The sequence below is a fragment of the Prionailurus bengalensis genome, chromosome C1 (assembly GCF_016509475.1).
Source record: "Prionailurus bengalensis isolate Pbe53 chromosome C1, Fcat_Pben_1.1_paternal_pri, whole genome shotgun sequence".
Classification (NCBI taxonomy): Eukaryota; Metazoa; Chordata; class Mammalia; order Carnivora; family Felidae; genus Prionailurus; species Prionailurus bengalensis.
Window position 1 is genome coordinate 149,685,879 of NC_057345.1, and position 13,799 is coordinate 149,699,677.

General features: G+C 32.7%; 1 protein-coding gene across 38 annotated transcripts in view; it reads right to left on the reverse strand.

Annotated features, from left to right (window-relative positions):
* BAZ2B (bromodomain adjacent to zinc finger domain 2B) overlaps window positions 1–13,799 on the reverse strand; it is a 326,925-nt gene that overhangs the window by 120,058 nt on the left and 193,068 nt on the right. For 20 of the 38 annotated variants that reach the window (XM_043576827.1, XM_043576822.1, XM_043576802.1 and 17 more), the window contains 2 exons: window positions 5,595–5,783; window positions 1,095–1,262 (listed from right to left, as the gene is read on the reverse strand). In XM_043576827.1, coding sequence (XP_043432762.1) covers window positions 1,095–1,262; window positions 5,595–5,783 — 357 coding nt within the window. The remainder of the gene's footprint in view (window positions 1–1,094; window positions 1,263–5,594; window positions 5,784–13,799) is intronic. The other 18 variants (XM_043576832.1, XM_043576821.1, XM_043576830.1 and 15 more) reach the window with 3 other exon arrangements.

Genomic DNA, 13,799 nt, shown 5'->3' on the forward strand with positions numbered 1-13,799 from the left:
TGCTTAAGGGGTATGGAGTTTCCTTTTGGAGTGATGAAAATGTTTTGAAACTAGATAGAGGTAGTGGTTGTTCAGTACTGTGAATACATTAAATTTCACTGAATTATTCACTTTAAAATGGTAACTTTATATTTATCTGAATTTCACTTCAATTAAAATAACGTTTAGAAATATAATTAAGAATGAAGTCTTGCCATTTGCAACTACGTGGATGGAACTAGAGGGGATTGTGCTAAGTGAAATTAGTCAGCCAGAGAAAGACAAAAATCCTATGACTTCACTTATATGAGGACGTTAAGAGACAAAACAGATGAACATAAGGGAAGGGAAACAAAAATAATGTAAAAACAGGGAGGGGGACAAAACAGAAGAGACTCATAAATATGGAGAACAAACTGAGGGTTACAGGAGGGGTTGTGGGAGGGGGAGATGGGCTAAATGGGTAAGGGGCACTAAGGAATCTACTCCTGAAATCATTGTTGCACTATATGCTAACTAATTTGGATGTAAATTAAAAAAAATTAAAAATAAAATTAAAAACAAAGAAAAAATAAATATAATTAAATGCAAATATTTCCCCTTTCAGAACAAACCCACTGACAACTCTTACTCAAGTAAAAAAAGATAATAATAAACCATCTAAAATGCTATTATAATTTGCAGATGCTCTTCTAGCAACAGTTATCAACTACAGCAATATTAAAAATCAGTTAAAAGAAAAAAGGAGGACTTGGATATTAATTTTGATGAATTTAATGCTGAATTACAGAAGAAGTAATATCTTATTTTGGGTTACACAAAAGAGGTAATGAGATACAGAGGAAAAAGCAGTGGAGCTGGGAGTTAGAAGGCCTGGGTTCAAGTCCTGCCCATGCCACATTTACATGTAAGTGGTCCTTGAATCATTTATTTAAACTTGGATGAGAAATGAGAATACTTCCAATCTCTAAGAGTCATCATTGTAAGATTAAGCAAGACAGTATGAAAAAGGTGTCTAGTACAATGTTATATAAATGTCATTAAATCTAAACTCTACTGAAAATAGGTATTGAAATGGAGCACTTGTAGGACCTCACTTAAGTTAATATAAATACCTTTTTCAGGACCATTTCTATTACTTTTTCCTGAAGTCCTTGAATGGAAGGAAGAAGAATCATGGTTCTGGGCTGGAGGAGCAAACAGCGGTGGAATTCCCAGCAATGGTGGAAAGAAGGTCGCCCCTGTACGAGTATGAACATCTGTTGTTCGCCACCATTCTGCACCTCAAAACCAAACACCAAACAAACAAACAAAAGTACGTGAATTAGCTTTCTAGTTGATGTAACAATTCTTGTAATTTTCAAGTTTAATCTTGGAACAAAATTGCTGAATCACACATAGTTCTGATCATCTAACTATAAGATAGTTGATTAGATATTGTACACTCATCATTCCTCTCATTAAGATAATAAATATCCAAGGATCTTTACTTAGCAGCTCCTTGAGTTCAAGTTTATGAAGAATAAAGGTAGTCTATGGTTTTAAAAATAAAATGGAAAACTTGGAATATTAAAGAACTATTTGACTCTTTGATAACTTAAACCATAATTTTCAAAATTAGCAAAGAAACAATATTTAAGAATACACTAATCTATTTTAAAACCTTAGAATTTGTTACCATCTACAACCTATGTTAAGAATTTCTTCAAGTTACAAACTAATAAATCTGGGTCTGATAAATCATAAATAATAATACAAAGACTGCTACTGTAAACCGGTATACCTCAAATGCATTTATGAAAGAAAATATTCTATACTCAAACAAAAACATAAAGATATCAAAATCAGCGTGGGTTTTTTTCTAAGAAATGAAAAGCATTCAAAGATTTCTAAAACAAGTCATATTAAAATATGAAAGGTTTATAAAATTCCTCTCCATAAATTTAATGAAGAAAACTTGGATTTTGTTTATATTTTCTCTCATAATTACAGATAAAGATGATTGTTTTAATAATGTAAAATGACTCAATGGTAGAAAATCATCAAATGCAATTTAAATGTTCAAACAGTGGCTCTTAGTTTCAACTTTTAGAAAAGGAGAGAAGCCAAATTTTATAGAATATATTTTCCAAAAAGGGTGAAGATTAAGAAGAGATTTGAAAATAATCCAAAAGAAAGTCTTGTATTACCCCATTTAAAATCTCAGAAATAATCTTTCCACTTGGCTAACCTGCCAGTAACAAATCATTTATTACCTTTGAGGCTAATCATCAAAGAGATATGCTATATTTTTCTTTGACTGTAACTACCAGAAGGAAATTATAGAAAAAAAAACACCAATAATATAAGAAACATTCAATATTCGTCAGGGTATTGTGTGATCTTTAAATCTTTTGCAGGAATATCTCTTCATTAAAAATAGAATGTAATGCAATGTTCACCGTCATCATCAGATTTTGCCAAGTGAAATGTTCATGGTAGCTGCTATTCTAAAAGGTCTAAGAGACAGCATAAGCAGAAAACTGCAAAAACTATTCTTCCGCACTGCAGGAAGGCACTGCTAGTGAAATGACACCAATGCATATTTAGCAGTGCCTGAATGACGGAAACTGAACCAAGAATAACTATACAAAGGCATTAATCATTTATCCATTGTTTAGATGAAAGAAGTGTATGTAGGTGGGAAGAAAAACTGTGTATTTGGAGCTTGTATCAGCACAGTTGCAATCTATTATTATTTATAGGTTTGAAACCTAGGTACCAGATAGATAATAAAAAGGGACTGAGGTTTCCTAAAGGTATTTATATTAGTTAATATAGAGTCTATAATTAAAGCATTCCAGCTGAATGTATAGACTTTATAAATAACCAACAAATCAGTAAGGTAATCAAAGTATAAGATTCAAATACTTTAGATATAACCCCAGAAAAAAACATAACCATAACACTGTACTTTAGAGCATTACTATAAAATATGTACGCAATGGGGAATAGAAAAAAAAATTGGCAAATGAATATGGTATATTTAAACTGACACTACAGGTAAAACAAACAAACAAACAAAAAAACAAACAAACAAGTAAATACAATAAATCAAATAAAAATATGAAGATGGTAAAGCTTCTGACTAAACTTTGCAAATGTCTAATATTTCATAAGAAATAATATAATTTTTGTTAAGCGACAAGCTTATTTATCTTCCAAATTTAAGAAAATAGAAAGCAAATTTAGTCACTCACAAACTAGCTTGTTGATAAGATAAAATATACAAAATAGGGAGTACATAACCCAGCACATGATGAGTTTCCAAATGTATTTAAATGAGGTAACAGCATATTGGCAATATTAATCATATTCAACTGCAAGAGTTTAATATTTTAGATGATATTGAACCTAGAAAATATAGCAGACTTGTAAAATCTTTTGTACTTGATACAGCCAGATGCTTCACAGAATTCATGATGATACAAAAATATAATTATCAAAAATTATATTTTAAAAGAGATTACTGTGAAATGCTATTTCAATATAAAAAAGAAATAATATCACACTAATATCCATGAAATTATTTTGCATCATTGATTCAATCATCTGAATTAAATTATTCCTTATTTAAAATTTCTAGTAATTTCTTCCTTGTGTGTCTTATTTTTTAAGGTGATTTCAAAAATTTGGCATTTAAATGATTACTCTTTTAAATAAAGGCAATTATAGAGAATTTAAATTTAAATTATACCAAATCTACAACTTGAAAAATGAGTCCTCTGGGTCTGGGCATAGTCTCTGTTCATTTGGCAAAAACAGTATGCTTATATAGACAATACTTTCACTATTAAAGACTGCTTGTAATTGTTTACCTACCTCCTAAAAACTGTAAACAACACATACAATGTGAGTGTATTCCTCAACACACAGAACATGACAGATGCTCAAAGAACTTTGTACAATAAATGAATGAGTGAATCGTCCAGGTAGGCTAGAGAAGTTATTAACTTTTTTTCTGTACAGTGGAAGTTATCAACAGTATTTAAATCCAGATGAGTAACTCTTTACAACTGATAACTATCATTTATCACTGTGATAAACTATTCATTATCACTGGTAACTATCAGTGCAGATAGTATCTGATTTTAATAATATAATAATTATATTGTGGCTTAGTAATACTCAAAAGCTATGTATGGTATGATAATTTAAGTTACCATCTAAGAATTTCCTCAAATTACATACCAGATAAATCTGGGTCTGATAACTACAATAAAATGATTTTTAAAAATTTAAGATAATTAGTAACTATACTCCTACTATCTATTTTGATTTTTGTTCAGAAATCCTAGATTTCAGCAAATATCTATTGAATTGATCATCTTGCTAAGCAACCATGCTAGAAACTGGCCAAAATAAATTCCTATCAGTATTTTTAAAGCAAATGCTAAAACTTAGTTTAAGACTTCATTTTAACTTTGCAGTCACATTATCCCTCCCCTTCAGCTCCTCTCTCCCAAACAACTGAATTAAAGGAATAATATGACTCAAAAAACAGTACTTGAAATATACATCTAAACATCTTTCCATTCTGTATATAGTTAAAATGAGATACTTGTTTCCTTTTAAAGGAGCACTTGACAATTTATTACCCATTAAAGTGGGCAAGAGGAAATAATAATGATAACTACAATTATGTACTAACTATATATGCTAAACTTTGCAATCAGTACTGATATGGCTTATCCTTAATCTTTACAAGAACACTAAGAGGCAGGTACTATTATTTATCCTCATTTTTGAGATGAGAAAACTGAGGCAGAGTGGTCATATTACTTGTTCAAGGTAGCAGTCACATTTAAATTCAGGTCTATTTGTCTCTAGAATTATGCTCTAATTTTTAAGCTATTTTATGTAACACTAAACCATGCGTCCCTTACTAAAATTTATTAAAGTAAAATCAATCACCAGAAACACATTAAAGTTTAGACTTTCAAAATAACATAATGAGACAAATCATAGCATGTTTGTCCAATTTAAGCTTTAACTGATGTCCTACGGAGCTCCTGAATTCTCATCTATAGAATTGGGATAATTCTGGTCTTGCTGCTATGCAAGTGGTGCAAATCTATAGTTGTTCTTATCAAATATGGAAAAATATAGAAATTTAAGAGCCAAGTTCATCTTCCTTAGGAAGTGAGAACTCAAAATAAAAGTATAGATATATTGATTGTAAGAACTGGAATGTACTTTCTACTGTGAGTTGAATAATTTTTAAAAATCAAATAAAGCTGAGAAAAGTTCATCAAGCTCTACACTTAAGATATTTACACCTCCCTGCATGTTATATTTCAATAAAAGGCATGAGAAAAACATGGCCTAATTATTCACTTTTGTGGCAGATGCCCCCTTCTCTAAACACTTGAATATCTATAATTGCACTGCCACCTAGCACAAATCGTGTGGGGTTTTTTGCACATGGTAAATAGGACAGAGCCAATTCTTATACAAGAGTTTTAATATACCAGGCATTAGACTACTCTTTTTGTTCAATTTAATAAACAAATTACCGCTTGAACATTTTCAAGCTTTCCTCCTCTCCTTGAACACTGTTTGTAACAGATGTTTACCTGGAAAAGATGCTAGTTGGGGATGTGCGGCTAAGGCTGTGGGTGTACCAAGTGTCCCCAAACCACCAAATTCTGAATGCCCTGAGCTGGCTGAATGTAGACCAAAGACTGGGTGGCTGACCATTGGGAAGGCACTCGACACTGTGGACAGGTTAAACGGTTGATCCCCAGCTGCTCTGAATAAATGTCCTGGGAGGGAAAAAAACACACTTAAAGTTGTACTATAAAAACAGATGAGATTTATCTGATTTCAGCGTTCATAATTAAACTTTCTTATCCATTAAATTTCTATTTTACACTTTTTTCTTTTGTATTTTTGCTCTTCACACTCTATAGAATATTTCTAGAAATATTGAAGTACTCTAAATATCAAAATGAGTGGTATAACCTTATTTACTTTGAATTTGAGATTTGAAAAATAATGTTTCAGGTACATAATTTTCACTAATTATATAGTTTGACCTGCTGAAGTGAACTTTCTGTTAATGCATTACATTCTTAGCAAAATTTTACACTCATAAGAATGAAAATAAAAACGTTCTATTAACATAAGGTTGAAAACCAATGAAGTCAGTCCAGGATTTGTCACCAACCATTACTCAGATTCTCATACACTGTGGGCAAAGCATTCCCAGTTCCATGTACTAGAAGTGAAGCTATGGCCTCTGTCCAATACCTCTGATGTGAGGAGTGTGCATACCAAAAACAGATTATATTTTGGCCTAATAAAGCAATGTAAAAGACAACGTAAAGATTTAATAAATAAACCTACTAAGATATTTCTAAATGCATCTAAGGGTGGTTATCAATACAAAAGTCATTTTGAACTTTGTGATGGAAAGATCATGTTCAATTCAAATGTGTGACTGTTCAATTTCCACTCTAAAGAGAATCTAGTTCTGAGTGTCATGATTCCAGTTTGAAATGTTACACCATCAAAACCATGACTTATTTTTCATATTTTGTTAAGAGACATAGCAGGAAATTTGTTAATACTTGGAAACCTTCCTTTAACTTCCAGGAAATAATTAAGTTTCCTTGGCCTGATACTATGAAAACAGAATATCAAATCCCACACTCTAGGCTATTTTAAGAATTTACTGTGTAAAAGGTATTATTACGCTCTGTGTCAAAATAAGGGTAAGTCTTCCTTATTATCTCCTGCTTATACCATACCTAACTGTGTACTGCAATTTAGGTTTAACATAACACATTTGAGAAATGTAATTATGTAAGTTAAAAAAATAAATAAACTTTTGTTGTCATTTAGTTATCAAGGAAATATCTCCTCTGCTTTTTTTATTCCTGAAAACCAAGAGGAAGTCATCAAAAAGGTCAGAGTCCACCTTCAGAGATTAATATAAACTCTGTATTATTTACTGAAATAACACAACACTTTTTAACTGAAGTAGTAAGATTTAAATAAATTGCATCAACTATATCTTATATCAGCTTATCAGGTAAAAAGTTCCAATTGAGGGTGAATTTCCCATTATAACAACGCAGTAACTGGATCTCACGGGAAGATCCTCAAAGTGCCTTTGCAAGAAGGCCCACAAACAAACTGTAAGAGAGAGGACAAGGGAAGGACAGACTTGGATATCCTTTCTAAGTCAGCCAATCTCTGTTTCTGTTCATCACAGCCTAAACAGAAATTTTGTGAATTTGGTACTTTTGTGTTATCAGAATTCTAGACCACATTAGCACTAAAGTTGAGTCAAAACAAAAATAGGGCATACTATAAGAAAAGGTCATTCAAAATCACTAAGAGTAGCAACAGGTCACCAGAAAGATTGTGTAAAAAATTTTTTTTTTTTTGCAAATTCTCAAAAACCCAGCTAGTTTCTCTAAAAAATGAACTGTAACATCAAGAACTAGTATTTATTTATTTTCACAGGTAAAATCCCTGGTTCTTACCAATCATTTCAACTTCATCAATCAGATGCCCTTAATCAAATGTTTCATTTATAAACATACTAATGATCAGTTACCTTTCCTTCTACATCAGTTTTCTTGATAAGCAAGTTAAACTAACCATTCCAGTTTGAGGATTTTAGAATCACTTTTCATTTATATTTTATAAAATAATAATTCTTAAATTATATTTGTCAACTCTATTTATGTAACAATGATTTAATATGAAAAAAATCTGTGGGGTAAACTCAAAACTACACAAATATTATAAAAATTCAGAACAGATTGAAATTATAAAGGGTCAGAAACTGCTCGAAATACTTTCATAACAGCTAATGAATTAGTAGTCAACATTCCTAGATGCATAGTTAAAAGATCAATTTTATTTTTGTGAAGAAGTAAATGAGAAATCTTGGAGTCTCGTGAACAGAAAACATGAACAATACTTAAATGAAGTTGTCACTCTTGCACCAGTAATTAAGAACCAATCATACACAATTTGATAACAAAAATGTTCTTTTTTTTAACTCTAAAAAGAGTGGATATCTAGAAGGAAGTGAATCTAGAATTTTAACAAAATATGAGCTTCACTCACCATAGATTCAAATGGAAAAAAGAAAGCATAGTCCTGTACACAGAGTTACATTTATGCCTGGGAACATTACAAAGAAGCTAACTTATTCTATTTTTTTACTCTTTCTTGTAAAACTCTTGGTGAAGATAATTAAAGCATAGAAAACACCCAGGTGACAATGGAATCTTTAGGGTTTATTCCCTATTGGCCTATCACTTTTGTATTTAGTAAAAAAACACTAGGACCACATTATAATGATTATAGTGATGCCATGCGTTATCAAAAATACACACTCGAGATTTCCTCTGCCATATATGGATACAGTTGTACACAGAAGGGAAATGATTTCATAATGCATTTCATATTTTTTACTGTATTTTGCCTTTATAGCAAGAATCTAGAAGTCAATGATATAAAAAATAGCTTTCTCATTAAAATCTCTTAACATTATATATAAGTTCAGTATTGTTTTTGTACCACCTTTTAAAATACACAGATACTAATTCCATGTAAAAATCTTCCAGAATTATTCTGTTCTTTATTCAAAAGTTTCTGTAATTCAGGCATTTCATAAACATACCTATGAAGTGTCAGGTGCTATGTTTAGTATTTGGCATACAAGGAAGAATGAGACATAATCCCTGACCTCAAGAAAGAAACTCATAGTTGAACATAACTTAAATACTATTGAGCTATTTTTTATACCACATTGTCTAAAACAAGTTAATATTTCAATATTATTTAAACTGGTACTTTCATATATAGGAGCTAGTAATAGATTCCAAACACCCAAAAATGGTGTTTCATACAAAGTATACAGTAAATATCTGTTGAACAAATTAATTCACTACTCATGAAAAGTACATCCATGGGACTTATTTCAAAGACCTTCAATCAGAACAGGAAGTTCTGATGAATCATTTAAACTTACAAGTATACTTCCTAGCTTTCTTTTGCCTTACTTCACCAACCCCTGGTCCTGACTTTTTTTTTTTTTTTGAATGTTTATTTATTTTTGAGAGAGAGACAGGGATTAGAGGCAGACAGAGAGGGAGACACAGAATCCAAAGCAGGCTCCAGACTCTGATCTGTCAGCATAGAGCCCAATGCGGGGCTCAAACCCACAAACCGTGAGATTATGACCTGAGCCAAAGTCAGACACTTAACCCTGACTTTTTTTTTTTTAAATTACCACTTCCTCCTTGATTCCATTTAGGTCACATACTGGTTTTGATCATTCAAAATTCTACCACCTCAAAACATGTTAAACTCTTAAGTTTAAGAGTGTGCACTCTACCCACAGTTTCCACATTTCCATTTCCTTACTTCTTAGCATGACTCCCCCAATCTCCTACCATACCGACCCTATCCATTCTTTATTCTCAATCTCATTGCCATCTCTCCTGAGTTAACCTTGAAATAAAAGTCTTACCTGTATGTCTGTTCCCTCCCCACTTCTTGGGATCTTTACTATTTGTGCCAAATCTCAAGCCTCTCTTCCATTTTGTCTATAAAGTTACTAAAGTTTTCCTAATCATCAGGATGATGATGATGTCTAATCTTGGCATGTCTCATTTTTAACCTCTCTGTATAAATCTGGCCTTTCTGAGTGCCTCTTCCTTATTAAAACCCACATTCAGGGGAGTGAGGGAGGGGAGGGTGACTTAAAACACACACACACACACACACACACACACACACACACACACACACACACACACAATCCATGTTCACCCTTAAGCTCCAGGTCATGGAACGGTCTTGATCATCTTCTTAACTGTATCTCTTAATAATATTTCTGGTTTGCTTTATTGGATTCTCTTTTCTAATTGTAAGCATTGTTAAAGGTTTTGTCCAGCTATCTTTTTTTCCCCTGTATTCTTTCTTTCTCAGTTATTCATGTGTTTTCACTGTTTTAACTATCACTTCTATGCAAATAATTGGTAAACTAGGATTTTAGCTCCTTGAGATCAAAAACTGAATCTCATTTATCTCAGTATCCCCAATACCTGGCATGTGTGAAACATAATTGGTACTTAAGCAACAAATGTTTCCCATGTTGTATTTTTGGTCACGTTATTTCTTTTACTTCACATCCCCCACCTAAGTAATGTTTTTTGTTTTTTGGTTTTTTTTACTTCTTTTGCCTTTTATAATCTTATCTATCTTAACTATTTCAAAAACATATTGCCCAGGAAGTATTCCTGAATTTCCCAGACATGTTTTGGGTTTTTTTTTTGAACTTTCATGATTGTTTGCAATCTTTTACCATACTACATTTCTAGAATGTAAAGTTATAAAGAAAAAAGCCATCTTTTAATCATTTTTACTGTCTTTAAAACATTGCGTAGGGGCGCCTGGGTGGCACAGTCGGTTAGGCATCCGACTTCAGCCAGGTCACGATCTCGCGGTCCGTGAGTTCGAGCCCCGCGTCGGGCTCTGGGCTGATGGCTCAGAGCCTGGAGCCTGTTTCCGATTCTGTGTCTCCCTCTCTCTCTGCCCCTCCCCCGTTCATGCTCTGTCTCTCTCTGTCCCAAAAATAAATAAACGTTGAAAAAAAAATTAAAAAAAAAACATTGCGTAAAACAAACTGTTATCAGTTGCAAGGGCAATGCTTCCTAATACCTGCATACAGACAGCTAAAATGGTCGTTTTGTTTCCTTCTTCTTTTAAAAAGGCTAGAACAACCAGGAATTATTTGAATGACTGAAAATACAGTTGATCCTTGCACAACATAGAAGTAAGGGGTGCCACCCCTCCTCCCACCCCCTGCAGGTGAAAATCCACCTATACCTTTTGACTCCTTCCAAAACATAACTACTAATAGCCTATTGTCAACTGGAAGCCTTACTGACAACATAACAGTCAAAATTAACACATATGTTGTATGTTATCTATATTCTATACAATATTCTTACAATTAAAATATTACAAATGTTAAGGGGCACCTGGGTGGCTCAGTTGGTTGAGTGTCCGACTTCAGCTCAGGTCATGATCTCACGGCCTGTGGGTTTGAGCCCTGCATCCGGCTCTGTGCTGACAGCTTGGAGCCTGAAGCCTGCTTTGGATTCTGTGTCTCCCTCCCTCTCTGCCCCTAACCCACTCGCATTCTGTCTCTGTCTCTCTCAAAAATAAATAAATATTTAAAAAATTTTTTTAATATTACAAATGTTAAAATTATAATGAAGAGAAGTACATTTATAGTACTAAACGGTATTTATTGGGGGAAAAACGTCTGTATAAGGGGACCCACACAGTTCAAACCGTGTTGTTCAAGGAACAACTGTATATCTCATTTTTTCTATCCTCCAATTATAAAAAGCATTCACAAAGTTACTCAAAGCTCTTTGGGAAATTATATGCTGATTTAAGGACTCTATGTTATGGCTTTAATCTTCTTATACAGCAGGGGGTGCTGTTTATATTACACCCTTGATTCCATCACCAGAACACTATCCTTAGCCTTTAGCTATATTGAAATTTCAAGCTCCTGTTCATAAAGTGACTTTTTATCAGGGACTGGTGGTGGCTCAATGAATGTCATAACTACATTTAAAACAAAGCATATTGTGTATTAATAAAAATAACACAATACTTTTCTTACATGAAGCAAAATACAACATGAGTCAAACAGGTTCTGTTAACCTCATGACTACAATATAAAGTTATTTGGATATTAGAATGTTCCATTTTTGGAGAAGTATTTTTTTTCTACATTAATATACCTGATGTCAGAAGATCCTCCAAAATAAACACTTGTTATGATTAAAATTCTTAAATTTTGCTCTGAGAAAACATTTGCAATCTGATAAATCATGTCATAAGATGAACATACTTTTAGAAGACTACAATTATTCTTTTTAACAGATACTAATATTCAAACATAGTTTCAATATTATGAATGCAACTTTTAGTTTCTATTTTAAGTGGTAGATAATAATGCGCACATCTTGAATAATAAAAATTAATATACATCTGTAATACCTAAGTTCTGACTTCCATTATAATAAGCTCAATATTTTTTAGCAGAGCTTTTTAAATTCTGCTAGCCAATCTATGTATAAGTAATTTAAAGAAGTTACACAAATGCCAGTGTCTTGCTAACAAGCCATGGTAACTAACAAGGCATGGTAACTGCAAGTGTCTTTATTAATGTTGGTGAATTTCATGCCAGAACACAATAAGGGTTTTCCCCCCATGAGAACAAAATAGTATAAATACTGTACTAATGCCTTGAACCTAAACTACCACTGAATAAAATCTCCTATCTACTAGAAAAGTCCTGATAGCCAATTGAAGCAAAATAATTAGGGGTGCCTGCATGGCGGTTCAGTTGGTTGAGCATTCGACTTTGGCTCAGGTTATGATCTCATGGTTCATGAGTTCGAGTCCCACGTGGGGCTCTGTGCTGACAGCTCAGAGTCTGGAACCTGCTTCAGATTCTGTGTCTCCCTCTCTCTGCCCTTCCCCCACTCACACTCGGTCTGTCTCTCTCCAAAATAAATAAATATTAAAAAAATAGTTTAAGAATAATTATAAAAAGTATGCTAAAGCATTTAATCTTTTTAAAAATCAAGGAGACTGCTTACTGTGAGAGAACTCCACAAATGTTGCCTTTTGTGCACTAGAAATAAAAATGTCTTTAATCTTTCAATGCTTCCCAAACTTGTTGCAACATGTCTTCAAACTCTTGTCTCCACTTACTTAAAATTATAAGCATAATTTTACAACATTGCGAAATCAGCCTCTGCTATACAGGTAGGCTTACTTCTGCATAATCATCAAAACTGGTAGCACATTGAAATAAAGGTTATGTGCGTATTTTAACACTAGTAATGACTAAGTGTAAAAACAACTTGAACGTCATCAAAATCACTGTCAATTCAAGAAATGCTCAAATGATTGGCTCGCATATTAAAATCCTTAAATATATTAATCTTCAAATACTCTAGAACTCAAAGTGTGTAAACTATATAAACTTGATCTCTGATTAGAGAACAAACAGAAAGAATTCTATAGTTAATGGTGATAAAACATTTCCCCAAATAAACTTCATTTCATTCCTGCAGTCTCAAAACGTTTTTAGCCAGTTAACCCTTATATTTTAACATTTAAAATGATGCATGGCATGGAAATAAAGTCTTAATTTTTAAGTATTTATTTTGAGATTATTTTAGGGCTCACAAGAGTTGCAAAAACAGCAGAGTCTCAACCTCCCCTATGTTAACATCTTACGTGACAAAAAATAATTTTCAAAACCAGGAAATTAACCTTGATTAATTAATTAAAATTAAAAATTTATTCAGATCTTTTAAGGTTTAGTTGCTGTACCTCCTTAATTTTCCCTGATTTGTGACAGTTCCTCAGACTTGTCTTTCAGGACCTTGATACATTCAAGAGTACTGGTTCAGTATTTTGTAGAACATCTCTCAATGTGGTTTCTTTAATGCTTTCTCTCAATTTGAAGAGATTATGCATCATTGGGTAGGGTAACCAATGTGCCCTTCTTGGTGCAACATATCTGGGGCCCTAGATGTTGCTATGTGTACCAGAGAGACTAATTCCATCACTCAATTTAAGTTGTGATCTGCCTGGATTTTATGTAAAATTACTATTTTTCCTTTCACATAGTTGTGGTGTTATAAAATTAGAAAACAAGTCATTAACAGCCTAGGTAACCTTGGGAACAAAAGCTGCCACTCTCTAACACTGAACAT